Below are 15,223 nucleotides of genomic sequence, written 5' to 3'. Positions count from 1 at the left end.
ACCCTCCATCTACTATCACCCTCTGCCTTCTGTGGGCAAGCCAATTCCGAATCCACACAGCCAAGTTTCCATAGATCCCATGCCTCATGACTTTCTGGATGAGCCTACCATGGGGAACCTCATCAAACTCCTTGCTAAAACCCATATACACGACATCCACTGCTCTATCTTCATCTATTTGTTTTGTCACTTCCTCGAAAAGCTCAATTAGGCTGTGAGGCACATCCTGCCCCTCATTGTGTTGAGAGAATGATTAATAAAGCACGTGGGATTCTGGGATATGCATTTAGAGGCATGGACTACCAAACAAAGAAAATCTGAGCCTGTTTAAAACACTGGCTAGACCACAACTGGAGTATTGCATTCAGTTTTAGTCACCTAACATTAGGAAGGATGTGAAAGTCCTGGAAAGATAGAGAAAAAAATTACTAGAGTGGCTCCTGGGATGAGTATTTATAACATTGTGGAGAAGATGGTGTCGTTCTCAGAACAAAGAAGGTTAGAGGAGATTTGATGAAAGTGCAGAGTATTGTGACTGATTTAGCTTGAAAGAAATTTTGTCTATCAATGGTTCAAGGATCAGGGAGCAAATTTAAAATATTGGCTGGAAGTGGAGATGTGATGAATGTTTCAAGAAGTCATGATCTGGAATTCACTGTCTGTAGGGATAGGGAAAACAATAGGTCAGTACCTTCAAATGGAAATGGGATGGATAGTTAAGAGAGAATTTGCAGGGGATTGTAACAGACATTATTGCTGAACTAGGAGCTGACTTTTCTGGAAGGTTCATTTATTCATTGTTGGCATTGAGTTGTCAGATTCCTCAGTGAAGTGCAATTACTTCCCTTCTGAAATTTTGAACACGGTATGGCAATAGGATGAAATGCTGGAAACAGAATAAAAGATCAAAAATCAATCGTTATAGTCATTCCCTAGACTGACCCCAGAAATGTATTTTGCATCACTTTGAAGAGGGGAATAGCAGTACTTTTGCTTTCTCATGTCTTAGAAGAGCCTTTTAGATTTCAGTGGTCTTCACTACAGTGATAAATAAACTCAGCACTTTCAAGTAATATTTTAATTTGGGGCCTGTATTTTGGATCTTTTGAATTTATTGTTTTGAGCTGTCAGCTTTTTGATTATGTTTTATGTGGATGTGTCAGTAGCTAGTTTACTGGAAAGGGGTCATGGTTATGTTTTATGTGGATTTATCAGCAGCCATTTTATCTGAATAGCAAGTAATTTTGCTCTTTGGCACCTTTGGACTCCACTGAAAAAGAAAGCAAAAATTGAAATAGAATTGCCTCTGTGTACTATTTATAACAACATTTCAGCATAATTTTTCATAAAGCTGTGTAAAATCTCCTAAATCTGTGTTTTAAGTTTTTTCTGACATTCAATGTTTCGCTTTTTCTTGCCCTTCTCAGGCTGCTTGCCAGGTTATATCTGTGTGGGTGTATTTTGGAACAAACTAATTAGATAACTAGCTAAGGCACAGAAGGAGACCAGTTAGCCCATTGGGTCCATGCCAGTTTCTAACAGAAACCTATCAGACCCATTCCTCCACCCCCCCCCCCCCTTCATTTTCCTGTAGCCTTGCAACTTGTTCTCACTCACAAACCCATCAAGTTCCCCTTGAATTTTTTTTTAATATTGTCACTGGCCTTGCACTAAGGGATATTTTACAGCCAATTAACCTGTGATGTATTTGGGATGTGGGAAGGAAACCAGAACACCTGGTAGAAAGCCAATATTCACAGGGGAAACATGCAAAATCCCCCATCCCCACCAAACTGTCTTAGTCTTTTTCAGCTGTTGAATACCTAGGTACTGTAGTTCACTTCCAAAACTCTACATTCCACCTTTTTCACTTACTTAAACCACTATGCGGCAAAAGATCTTGGTTACATCTAAATTCTTTTCTTTTGATGACGTCTGTGTGACCACCTTAATTTTTTTCCCCTAGCTTTAGAACTTCAAGTTATTTTTGTGATATGTACATTGTTTCTGTAAAAGGGAAAAGCTCCTACATGTGGGTCCATAAATCATTGATTCTAATTAGTAATTACATTTTTAATTGGGTGATATACAACTTAGTGTATCTTGATTTCTTGGTATTTGTCAGTAATCCATCTGTAATATTCGCTCAGCTTTTTTTTCTCTCAAGTGGAAGACATTCCCAGCCTGATTGCTGGACTGGTCCTCCTGCATTTTCCAATTCCTGCATTTTTATCTGGGTTCTTTTGTCTACATTGCCACACTCTAACTGCTCCCATTCGATCATTGACGAGACAGAACATAGAACAGTACAGCACAGGAACAGGCCCTTCAACCCACAATGTCTGTGCTGACCATGATACCAAATTAAACTAATCTCATCTGCCTATATCCCTCCATTCCCTGTCTGTTCATGTCCTTGTCTAAATACATTTTGAATGCTGCTGTTGCATAAGCTTTTACCTCCCTTGGCAGTGTGTTCCAGGCACCTACCACTCTCTGTGCAAAAAAAAATTAACCTGCCTTGTAAATCTCTTTTAAACTTCTCCCCCTCACCTTAAGCTGTATACTTAACATTTCCAGCTGGGGAAAGACAGACTCTGACTACCCTATCTATGCCTCTCCTAATTTTATATACTTCGATCAGATAACATTGTTTACAGTTTACTCCTATGTCACTCTGGTTTTATCTGACCAGAGATAGCTCCTCCATTATCCCTGCAGCTTTATACGCTGCTTTTGTCTCCTTTTCAGTTCTGATGAAGCGTCTCTAACCAGAAAGGTTGATTCTGTTTCTCTTCCCAGAGATGCGGCCTGATCTGCTGGGTACTTCCAGCTTTCTGTTTTTGCTTTCGATTTTCTGCATGTGGATTTTTTTCTTTGTCACTTAAGTGAAAATCACATCAGGCTGTTCTTTCTGGTCGTTTTATTGCTGGAACTAGTTTCAAACCGGAATTGCTGAGGATGCTTTACAGTAATGGCAACTTTGGCATTATTGTAAACCATCCTGTAAAACACTCTAATCAATGGAAAAGGTAAGAAAAATGATCTAATAAACCTGTATTTTTTTTATTATTGTCTGAGCATTCCTGTAGGGATAGGTTTGGTCTGGAAATGTCCTAGAAAGGTAAAGTCTCCAATAATAATTATGTTGGTGTCTAATAAGCAAATTTTATTGAACCACAATGCCCCACAAATTTGATATCATTACAATTAGCTCTTATTGCAAATGCATTGAAGACTATTCCAGATATTCTTTCTTGCACCCAACTGTTTCATACCTCTCTTACCACACAATTCTGCCTATTATTGAGGAGTTCTAATCTTGGCCTTCAGAGTAATCAATTACCTTAAAGATTTTCCTAGATATAGAGTGACAGAGGAAATTTACCTTTTTCCCAGAGGTAGAAATTTAAACCATTTATTAAAAATGGTGCAATATATTAGCTGCACTCTGCAGAAGAATTTCCCCCCAGTTGGAATGTTCACGTGTATGCAGCTGATTTTAACCACCGACAAATCCAGGAAGCTGTTACAGTTGAGATATTTAAAAAAAACACACACTTTCGCTTGACATGTTATTTGGTCCACAAACATCCTGTGCAATGTCATTGCCAGTTTGTAGCAATCAAATCACTTAATATTTTCTGCACTGATCTTTTTACCTTATTCATTTGCTGCACATTTTTTGCTGAAATTTCTTCTGCATCTAAGTTGATCCCACTGCTTGCCTCTGGAACAATTTTGCGCTATGATCTATTCAGGATGTTTACTTTCACTCTCATCCATACTCTGGCCACTTCATAAATTGCATCCAAAACAGTCAATTTCTTCCAAGAAGATTTTAAATGCTCTCACTCTGTAATATGCTTTACTAATAGTCCAGATCAATAATTCCTTTCAATAAATGTAATTGCTCCCTAGTCCATAAGGTGAGTTAGAAAAGTCACATTTTTGTTAAATTGACAACAAATGTTTGTATTGATGTCAGCCAATTGCATTTGCACAGTAAATGAGTGCAAGTCTCCCTTTATAACACAAGTGGCACAGAACACACAATTTAATCTTGATTTGCTTAGTTTTTGTTAGAAAGCATTTCCAACGAACTTAGGCTTTTACTACGTTGTAAATTTTTGTTGAAACCCTTCTCTCAATGAATGACATAACTACACTTATCCCTTTGAATGTATATCTTGCAGAGGCTATGTCACCATTTTTAAACCTGAATCGGAAATCCAGGCAAAGTGCTGAGATTTACTTCTGTTCACAGAGCACCATAAAGAAACACCTGAAGTACGTTCACCTCTTTGATTGAACTATTCCAGGATTGCTTTATCCCAATCTTAATATCTTGCCATCTTCGTTGATTTTCTATTAAACACATCATTCAAAGAATAAATCCCGTAAGAATTCAGTTCTGTGTTGTTTTATAAATCAAGGTCCTTGTGTTTCTGATTCTATATTGCTTCTGTAGGATTCTTTTTCAGTTGTCAAAACCACCTGCTTCCATTTGCAAATGCATTTACTATACTGTGAATATAGTACTGTGTAAATAAGTTAAAAATTAAGCACCAATGTTATTGCAGTTATGCACTTACTGTATTCTCTGGAAGTTAGAAGCACAGAATTTTTGAACAGATCATGCAGGCCTCTGAAAACTCCCATGGTTAACCTACAATCCAGTACCTCAATCTGGAGTGGGCTCCTGCAGCAGTAGTGATTTGAACACACTTCCATAGGAGATGTATTTGTGTGTGTATATGAGTGTGCCTCAGTATGTCTTTTTATCTAATAATCAATCCATTTCGGCCCAGTCCATCACAGGAACCAGCATCCCCTCTGTTGACTCAGTCTACACTTCCTGCTGCCTTGGGAAAGCAGCCAAAGTAATCAAGGACCCCTCCAACCCCTGTCATTCTCTCTTCTCCCCTCTCCCATTGGACAGAAGATACAAAAGCTATAAAAGCACAAACCACCAAACTCAAGGACAGCTTCCATCCCACCATTATGGAACACTTGAACAGACCTCTCATACACTAAATAAATATGCATTCTTGATCTCCCAGTGTACCTCGTTGCGGCCCTTGCACTTTATTTGTTTAGCTGCACTGCACTTCCTCTGTAGCTGTTACACTATATTCTGCATTCTGTTTCCTTTTTACCATCTCTGTGTACTCCAGTATGGCATGATCTGCCTGGATGGCATGCAGACAAAAGGTTTTGATTGTATCTTGGTACAGGGCAATAATAAACCAATAATAATGATGTCAAAGTCAAGTTTATTGTCATTTGCACAAGTACATATATGCACAGGTACAATGAAAAACTTGCTTGCAGCAGCATTATAGGCACATAGCATCATACAAGCACAAGAAAAATGTAAATTAAACATGGATTATACACAGTTTTTACAAGAAAGAACACAATTAGAACAAAAAAAAGTCCATTTTAGTGCAAAGTGATTAAAGTGATCATAGTATTGCTAAACTGTAGTGATTAGGGTTGTGCCGATTGGTTCAAGAACCAAATGGTTGAAGGGAAGTAGCTATTCTTGAACCTGGTAGTGTGGGACTTCAGGCTTCTGTACCTGATGGTAACTGCAAGAAGATGGCATAGCCCAGATGGTGGGGGTCTTTGATGATAGATGTTACTGCCTTGAGGCAGCAGCTTATGTAGATACCACCGATGACAGGGAGAGATGTGCCCATGATATATTGGGCTGAATCCACTACTCTCTGCAGCTTCTTGCATTCCCGTGCATTCGAATTGCTGTACCAGACCATGATGCAACCAGTCAGGATACTTTCAACAGTAGATCTGTATAAGTTTGTTAGTGTTAGGTGACATGCCAAGCCTCCTTATCCTTTTAAAGGCGCGCCTTCCTTATGATTACATCTATGTGCTCAGCCAAGGACAGGTCATTCTGATATGTTAACACCCAGGAACATAAAGGTGCTGACCCTCTCCACTGCCAAACCACCAATGTAGACTGGTGTATGTTTGCCTTCCTGCCCCTTCCTGAAGTCAACAATCAGTTCTTTAGTTTCACTGACATTGAGTGAGAGGTTGTTGCTGCAGCACCACTCAACCCAGTGTCTTATCTCACTCCTGTATGCTGACTCATCACCAGTGCAGCTGATGGCGCCAGAGAGAGGTGCTATTTTGCTGGCAGCTAACAGCAACATAGTTACATACTTAAGATCTGATATCATATATAGAAAACCAAGAACTCCCATGTTCCACTGTCATATTAAAAGGCAACAGTGGAAAATGATTTTTCAAATCTGACCAGTGACCAAAGTGTGTAAAGTTTAGGTATTCCGAGGAAAAAGTTGACTTTTCTCAAAGGTTTTTGAAATTGTAGAATGGAGTAGGCTTCGTGCCAGAAGATGGAAATTTATTCTGTGATGGCAATGTAAATGTAGTAGGGCAGAGGTTACCATAATCAAGATGCATTGCATCTTTCCCATTAGCTTTATGTTAGCACATATAACACAGCATCTGAATGAGGTTTCCAACTTTCCTTGAAAAGGAAGTGGTTTGCTTCCATTTTACTTGAGTTAATCTTAATGCTTTTAATTATCACAAATGTTTTTGTGTGGATTTTTCTTGTAATTTTTTAAAATTTATGATTTAAATCCTTTTGAACTGTTTTAAATTGCCTTCGAATTTCACTTGAATGCCTTTTAATCAATGGCCTTTGACAGCAGTGGACTTTCAAAAGGCTATCAGAGCAGTTTAAGCAATCAGTGGATCCGAAGACCTAATTGCTGCTTGCAGACTGCTCTGCCTCACAGGAGATCTGGAGGACATTTTGACCCACAGGGTCACAAAATGTAGGTGAGATAGGAGGAATGGTGTGGATGGCAATAGAGGTCCAGCACATTTATTTAGGAGTGGTTGCACTCCTAAAGTCCAGACAACATGGATGCACTGTTATATTATTCCCTACACTGAAGAAATGTTTTGTATTTAGATTGAATTGAATGTGTGAAATTTACTTCCTTGCATTTTTTTTTGAGGTACCAGGAATTTAACAGCACAAGGATGGAAAGGATCATCTTGTTGATGTAACTTTGGGCTCTGTGCCCCTCCTAATTGCATCTTGAGTGGCAGAAATTAGCTGAGGTTTTGAGTTGCCAATTTCAAAAACTAATTTTTATTTTATCTCAATTGAGCATGCAAGCAGGTAGATATTGAAACTTCAGAATCACGTTTATTATCACTGATATATGTCATGAAATTTGTTGTTTTGCAACACTGGTGCAGTGCAAGACATTAAAAATTACTATAAGTTACAAATAAAAATAAACAGTGCACAAGGGGAATAACGAGGTAGTGTTCATGAACCATTCAGAAGTCTGGCAGAGGGAAGAAGCTGTTCCTAAAACATTGAGTCTGGGTCTTCAGGCTCCTGTATCACCTCCCTGATGGTAGTAATGAGAAGAGGGCATGTCCCGGATGGTGAGCATCCCTAATGATGGATGCTGTTGCCTTGAGGCACCGCCTCTTGAAGATGTCCTCGATGGCGGGGAGGGTTGTGCCTGCGAAGGAGCTGGCTGAATCTACAACCCTCTGCAGCCTCTTTCAATCCTGCACATTGGAGCCTCCATATCAGGTGGTGAGGCAACCATTCAGAATGCTCTCCACTGTACATCTGGAGAAATTTGCAAGAGTCTTTGGTGACTTACCAAATCTCCTCAAACTCTTAATGAAGTAGAGCCGCTGGCATGCTGCCTCCATGATTGCATCAATGTGTTGGGCCCAGGATAGATCCTCTGAGATGTTGATGCCCAGGAACTTGAAGCTGCTCACTCTTTCCACTACTGACCCCCTCAATGAGGACTGGTATATGTTCTCCCGACTTCCCCTTCCTCAAGTCCACAATCAATCCTTTGGTCTTGCTGATGTTTAGTGTGAGGTTATAGTTGCAACACCACTCAACCAGCTGATCTATCTCACTCCTGTACGCTTCCTCATTGCCATCTGAGATTCTGCCAACAACAGTGGTGTCATCAGCGAATTTATAGTCTCTACACTTATGACTGCCTAGCCACACAGTCATAAGTGTAGAGAGAGTAGAGCAGTGGGCTAAGCACGCTTCCTTGAGGTGCGCCTGTGTTGATTGTCAGTGAGGAGAAGATGTTACTACCGATCCGTACTGACGATGGTCTCTCGATAAGGAAGTAGAGGATCCAGTTGCAGAGAGGGATATGGAAGCCTAGGTTTTTGAAGCTTGTTGATTAGTACTAAGGGGATGATGGTGTTGAATGCCGAGCTGTAATTGATAAACAGTAGCCTGATGTATGTATTGCTGTTGTCTGGGTGCTCCAGACCCAAGTGAAGAGCCAGTGAGATTGCATCCACTGTAGGCCTGTTGTGGCGGTAGGCAAGTTGCACTTGGTCCATATCGTTGCTTGGGCAGGAGTTAATTCTAGCCATGACCAACCTCTCAAAGCATTTCATCACAGTAGGTATGAGTGTTACGGGCGATAGTCGTTGAGGCCGCTCACCCTGCTTTTCTTGGGCACCGATATAATTGATGACCTTTTGAAGCAGGTGGGAACCTCTGACTGCAGCAGAGCTTGAAGATGTCCTTGAACACTCCAGCCAGTTGGTTGGCACAGATTTTCAGTACCCTACCAGGTACACTGTCGGGGCCTGACACCTTGCGAGGGTTCACCCTCTCGAAGGATGTTCTGACGTCGGCCTCCGAGACACAGATCACGGTTGCCAGATGCTAAAGGGATTCACACAGGCATAGTATTATTCTCTTCTTCAAAGCGTACATAGAAGGCATCAAGCTCATCGGGGAGTGAAGCATCACTGCCATCTTATGCTGTTAGCTTTCGCTCTATAGAAATAATGGCATGCAAATCCTGCCACAGCTGTCATTAATCCAATTGTGTCTCTAACTTCACACGGAATTGCTTTTTTGCTCTCACAATGGCCTTCTGTGGGTCATACCTGGACTTCTTGTAGGGGTCTGGATTGCCAATCTTGAATGCCACAGATCTAGCCCTCAGCAGACTGTGAATCTCCTGGTTTATCCAGGGCTTCTGGTTTGGGAAGACTCGGTATGTTCTCGACGACACACACTCATCTACCCAGGTCTTAATGAAGTAGGTGACGGCTGTGGCATATTCATTTAAATCTGAAGATGAATTCCTGAATATGGTCCATTCCACCGATTCAAAGCAGTCCTGTAAACGCTCTTTTGCCTCACTTGACCATGGTGCTGAGGTCCTCAGTCTCTCTGTCACGTGTAGTGTGGCCTGAATGTGGATGGAAGTTACATTAGTTTGATCTGTTGATTTTCAAGACATGAAATTACATGGAATACCACACTCTAAAATTGTACAATTTAAATAAACTGTAATACTGACTTTTATTTTTTTTTATCTTCAAATCTTTGCATTCATTGACGAGATACTGAATTTTCTTTCTGCTTAGTCTTTAACAAAGCGTCAAAGTAATCCTGGCAGTGAAAACTAGCTTCTGAATTCTATGCTTTTAAAAAAAAATCTCATTGTACAGGTCAAAAAGAAGCATCATTGTAGCGTTTCATGGATCATTAGGATTCGTATCTGGATCAAGTTGAAACAGGGTGCAGGTTTGAATGTTTTGGGACTCAGCATGCCAGTTGATGCAAGATTACAATCATCATATGTGAAATCATAACTCTCAGATTTACTAATGTCATAAGGTATGCTAGGGATGTTCATGGCATGATAAAGAGGCATGAACAAATTACTGGGAAGTACCCCTACAAATCTCAATTTGCCAGTTTAAATTAAGTATATAAGAACACAAGGAACTCGTGCAAACGAAGACCAATCAGTCCCTCGAGTCTGCTTTGTCATTCAAACTCTCACCCCATTATCCTTTGACTCCCTTGAATAAATTCAATGATTCTGCCTCTGTTCTCTTGGGTAGAGAATTCCGAAAGTTCACAACTGTTTGAGAGAAAAGTTCCTCCTTGTGTGTCTGAAACTGGCAATCCCTTATTCTGAAACCATGCCTCCAGTTCTAGATTATCCACTCTCCCAAATCCTCTGTTTCAATATTTAATCTCATTCTTCTGTATTTCAAGTCCAATCTGCTCAATTTTTCTTCATGCATAAATCCCTTCAAACCAGAAATCGACTCTCTCCACTCTGCCTGGAATGCAGGCATCTCCTTCCTTTTAATATGGAGACCAACATTGTATGCTATACTTCAGGTGCAGTCTTTCTTGCATATGAAGAACCTGCATCAGGACTGAGAGTATAAAGGGGAACTGGCCACTATAGAGGAGTGTGAGGCAAGAGCTGGCAAGCAATAGGTGGATCCAGGTGAGGATGGGTAGATGGAGCATGGTGGAGAAGGGAGGGTTGGAGATGGCGACAGAGGCTGGGAGGTGATCGGTGGAGACAACAAAGGGCTGCATACTATGGAATCTGCTAAGAAAGAAAGGTGATGAGTGAAACCAAATGGGGGAAGGATGCTGGGAACAGTTGGGAGGGGATTGAATGAATAGAGTATGTGGGTGACTCTGTTTTATGATTTTCTAAATGTCCTGCAATAATGGATTCCAGCATTTTTCCCAATGAGCATAATTATTAAAACTCGCGTGTAGTTTCCTATATTCTGTCTCTATGCTTTCTCCAACCTTTACCCCCCCCCCCCCCCACCCCCCCACCATTTTTTTTTGAATAGTGACATAATTGGTTTTCCAGTCATCTGGGATCTTACCAGAATTCTGGTAGCATACAACCAATATATCCATTATTTCTGCAGCCACTTCCTTTAAGACCCTAGTTTGCAGGCCCTCTGGTTCAGGGGACTTGTGGGCCTTTAGCATCATTAACTTATTGAGAGTATTTTAAATATATTTCTGCTTAAAGTCTCTTGATTATTTATTATTAAGTTTTTAGTATCTTCTTTCATGATGATGGCTCCAAAATAACTTAGGATCTGTTATTTTTCCATTTTCTGTTATTAATTCCTATGTCTCATCCTCCAAGAGACCAATGCTTGCTTTTTTTTCCCTTTTATATACCTGTAAAAACTCTTCCTGTTTTCATTTGCTAGTTTATTCTACCTTCTCTCTCTTCATAATTTCTGCAATCCTTCACTGCTTTCTTAAAATTCCCAAATCTTCTGGCCTACCATTAATCTTCACAAGACTGCATGTGATGCAGCTAGTAGACCTGCTGCCTCGCAGTGCCAGAGACCTGGGTTCAGTCCTGACCTCTGATGCAATCCTTGTGGTGTTTGCATGTTCTCCCTGTGACCATGTGTGTTTTCCTCTGGCTGCTTGAATTTCCTCCCACATCCCAAAGGTATGCAGGTCGGTAGATTAAGTGGCTACTGTTAATTGTTTAGGTGAGTGTTAGAATATGGGGGGAATTGAGAGTTTGGGAGAATAAAAAATAAAATGGCATTCATTAATATGGGGGAAAAAAGTTGGTTGATGGTAAGTATGGGTTACTATCCAATGGTTTATCTCTTCATGCCACTTTCAATTTAATTCCTTATTTTACTACTTTAGTTAGCCACAGATAGTGTATTCTCCTCGTACAGCATTTTTTCCTTCCCAGAATATATTTTTACTGAAGATTTGTGAATAATGGAGGATAGTGAAATCAGTGTGGCATATGATAATATGCTAGGGCATTTTGAGATGAAGAAAGGGGTGGTGTTGGGTCTGTTAAAGACGTTAAGGTGGATAAGTCCCCAGGGACTGATGTGATATTACCCAGGTTATTGAGAGAGGCAAGAAATGCGATTGCTGGGGCCTTGACCAAGATCTTTTGTCTCCCCTCTAGCCACAGGTGAGGACCTGCAGCAAATGTTCCTTTGTTCAAGAGGGGAAATGGGGATAATCCTGGAAATGATAGGCCTATGAGTCTTATCACAGTGGTAGAGAAGCTATTGAAGAGGATTCTTAGGGATAATATAAGCATTTAGAAAAGCTTGGCTTAATTAAGGCTATTCAGCATAGCTTTGTGTGGGGCAGGTTACATCTTATTGACTTGCTTGAGTTTTTTTTTGAGGAGGTGACCGCTGTGATTCATGAAGGTAGAGCAGTGGATGTTGTCTATCTACATGGATTTTAGTAAGGTATTTGACAAGGTCCCTCATGGTAGGCTCATCCAGAAGATTAAGATGCTTTGAATGCATGTTGGCTTGGCCGTTTCGATTCAGAGTTAGCTTGCCCATTAGAAGACAGAGGGTAGTGGTCAATGGGACTTATTCAAGCCTGAGGTCTGTGACAAGTGGTGTTCTGCAGGAATCCGCACTGGGACCTCTGCTGTTTGTGATGTATATAAATGACTTGGATGAAAATGTGTTTGGGTGGGTTAGTAAGTTTGCTGATGAAATAAAGATTGGTGGTATTGTGGATAATGTAGAAGATTGCCAAAGGATACAGCAGGGTATAGATCAGTTGTAGATATGGGTGAGAAATGGCAGTTGGAGTTTAATCCAGGCAAGTGTGAGGTGTTGCACTTTGGAAGATCAAATGTAAAGGGAAACTACACAGTTCCTGGCAGGACTCTCAGCACCATTGATGTACAGAGGGATTTTGTGGTTTCGAGTTCACAGCTCCCTGAAAGTGGCCTCTCGTGTCGATAGGGTAGTAAAGAAGGTGTGTGACATGCTTGCCTTTATTAGCTGAGGAACTGAGTTCAAGAGTCAGGAAGTTGTGTTGCAGCTTTATAAAACTCTGGTTAGGCTGCATCTGGAGTGTTACATTCAGTTCTGATTGCCCCATTATAGGAAGGTTATGGAGGCTATGAAGAGGGTTCAAAAGAACTTTACCAGGATGTTGCCTGGATTGAACGGCATGTACTATAAGGAGTGGTTGGACAAACTAGGGTTGTTTTCTCTGGAGTACTGGAGGCTGAGGGGAGACCTAATAGAAGTTTATAAAATTTATGAGAGGCACAGATGGAGTAGCTAGCCAGTATCTTTTCCCAGGGTTGAAATGTCTAATAATAGAGGGCATGCATTTAAGATGAGAGGGGGAAAGTTCAAAGGAGATGTGTGGAGCAAGTTTTTTTTTATAGAGAGAGTGGTGGGTGCCTGGAATGCCCTGCCAGGGGTTGTGGTGCAGGCAGATACAATGAAGGCATTTAAAAGGCTTTTAGACAGACATGAGAATAGGCAGAAAATGGAGGGATATGGACCATGTGCAGGCAGAAGGGATTAGGTGTCATGAGGGTAATTAGTTTGGCACAACATTGTGGGCTGAAGGGCCCGTTCCTGTGCTGTACTGTTCTATGTCATTAAAGCTGCTTTGGCCAGTTCTGTCATCGTGCCACTGTAATTGCCTTTATCTAAATTTAGGGCACTAATTTCAGAACCAAGTTTCTCATTGTTGAACCAAATTTGAACTTGCCTTGTGTATAAGAGCAGAATTTGCAAGACCACATTGATGATGATACTGATTGCATCATTTCTGACATGCAGTAATCTAATTCTTTCTTGGAAGTCCTCTTGCATGGTTTGGCCTTGATCATTAAATTTTTTTGAAACTTTTCAAGTTGTATTTGATCACCCAAACCACCAGGAAATGACTAGGTTGATGCCAGGATGCAGCACAAAAATGGTAATATGCCTTGGCATCCAATTTTTATGTTCTGGGCACCAAATTGGGAGTTGTGCAAGTTGCAAATATTGTTGAGATTGGAAGAGTCAAGTGCCTTTTAATCACCATTTAGAATGAAACGGGAATGCAGTTTATGCTTTCTGTCTTAGATATTGATTAGGCTATTCTTGTCTGCACATATAGATCTAAAATGTTGGATAATTGAGGAAATAGCTAAAGTTAATAGTGTACATAATTTATTACTATTCTTATAATTGTGCAGTTGGAATAGGTGGACATCTATAGATTGACTGAAAACACTACTGCTTTAACTCGCTGACTTCAAATGATCGATAATATCAATGCTGATGGCCAGCTGTTTGGAGGATGTTTGATGACTTTAGTAATATTTTAACTATCCATCCATATGAAGAAAGTTGAATTTGAAGTCATAATGTCTGATACAAGATCTGGTATTATAAGATTTCGCTTTTTTGAGTTGTTATATATTTAACTTTGTGAATAGTCTGGTGAGTTTCTTGTTTCTGTTAGGTGCTAGTCCTTGGGAACAAACGAGACCTGCCCGACGCACTGGAAGAGAAAGACCTTATTGAAAAAATGTGAGTAGATTACTTTTATGTTTGTAGAAGATGACAGAAGTCTTAGAGGTTATTGCTCCTCCATGACATGATATTAATTTGATAAGTAAAATTGAGTATTGTGCCTGGTATGGAGTGACATAACTAGATACTTCCTTTGGAAACTGGTGATAATGCCATCAAGATGCAGCATGCAGATCAGAAGGCGCTGATCAAATGGTAATCAGTTCCTGACTAGATTAACAGGGTGCTTTATCGGAACATAGGTTCTGGTTTTTAACTTGTTCTCATTCCTCAAGGAGTAGGTAAGTTCTTGAAGGAGTTGGTAAACTTTTCCTCAGAATTATCAAGTCACATCTAACGACAGATGCATGGTGTTCACAACTCTACAGTCTAGAGGTCTGAGACTCTGGAGTTGGTAATTATTCCAAGGAAATGTCAGGATAGGAGATTACGTGTTTAGTGGTATGATTGATGACCACAAAGAGAGAAAAAAATAAATCATTGAGGTCAATAAAGTCAGTAAATGGAAAGCTAAAGGAGAATTGTTGAGGGAGGTGGGAGGATTTTGGTTGTGAGATGTTGAGTAATATCAATAGATCTTTGATAGGGTGAAATAATCCAAGGTGGTCTTTTTGGTGTCTGAAGCTTTGGAGGTGTCATGCCTAAAGATGCCAAAGCTAAAGACTTTGGTTGTATCTCGTGGAACTGATTGTACATTATGCATTGTGCGAGAACAAGAGGCAAAGATAGGCAATGGCAAAGCAAAGGACTTTGAGTAATCAAGTTATTGGCATCATTAGAGAATTGACTAGGTGACAGAAGCAAATGGCTGTGATGAATAGATCTATTTCAGAATTTAGGGAAGTATATGATGAAGTCTCTTGGAATATTGAAACCACTTCTCTCTTTAACGTATGACCTGGTTTGGGTATATATGAACGTCAAAAGTAAAAATAGTGGTTCAGTCCCAACTGCTGTATTTTAACCATTTCTGAACTTCATACATCAGGAAGGCATCGGAGAGATTTAATGAAAAGCAACTAGAGATGTA

At 40.3% G+C, this 15,223-nt stretch overlaps 1 protein-coding gene across 1 annotated transcript in view; it reads left to right on the top strand.

Annotated features, from left to right (window-relative positions):
- The window catches only part of LOC127580860 (ADP-ribosylation factor-like protein 8A), a 54,305-nt gene that overhangs the window by 29,258 nt on the left and 9,824 nt on the right, over nt 1-15,223 (top strand). Inside the window, exon 5 of the mRNA XM_052034815.1 lies at nt 14,123-14,190. Coding sequence (XP_051890775.1) covers nt 14,123-14,190 — 68 coding nt within the window. The remainder of the gene's footprint in view (nt 1-14,122; nt 14,191-15,223) is intronic.

The sequence above is a fragment of the Pristis pectinata genome, chromosome 20 (assembly GCF_009764475.1).
Source record: "Pristis pectinata isolate sPriPec2 chromosome 20, sPriPec2.1.pri, whole genome shotgun sequence".
NCBI lineage: Eukaryota > Metazoa > Chordata > Chondrichthyes > Rhinopristiformes > Pristidae > Pristis > Pristis pectinata.
The sequence above is the reverse complement of the archived record's forward strand: the minus strand, read 5'-3'. Positions and strand labels throughout refer to the sequence as shown.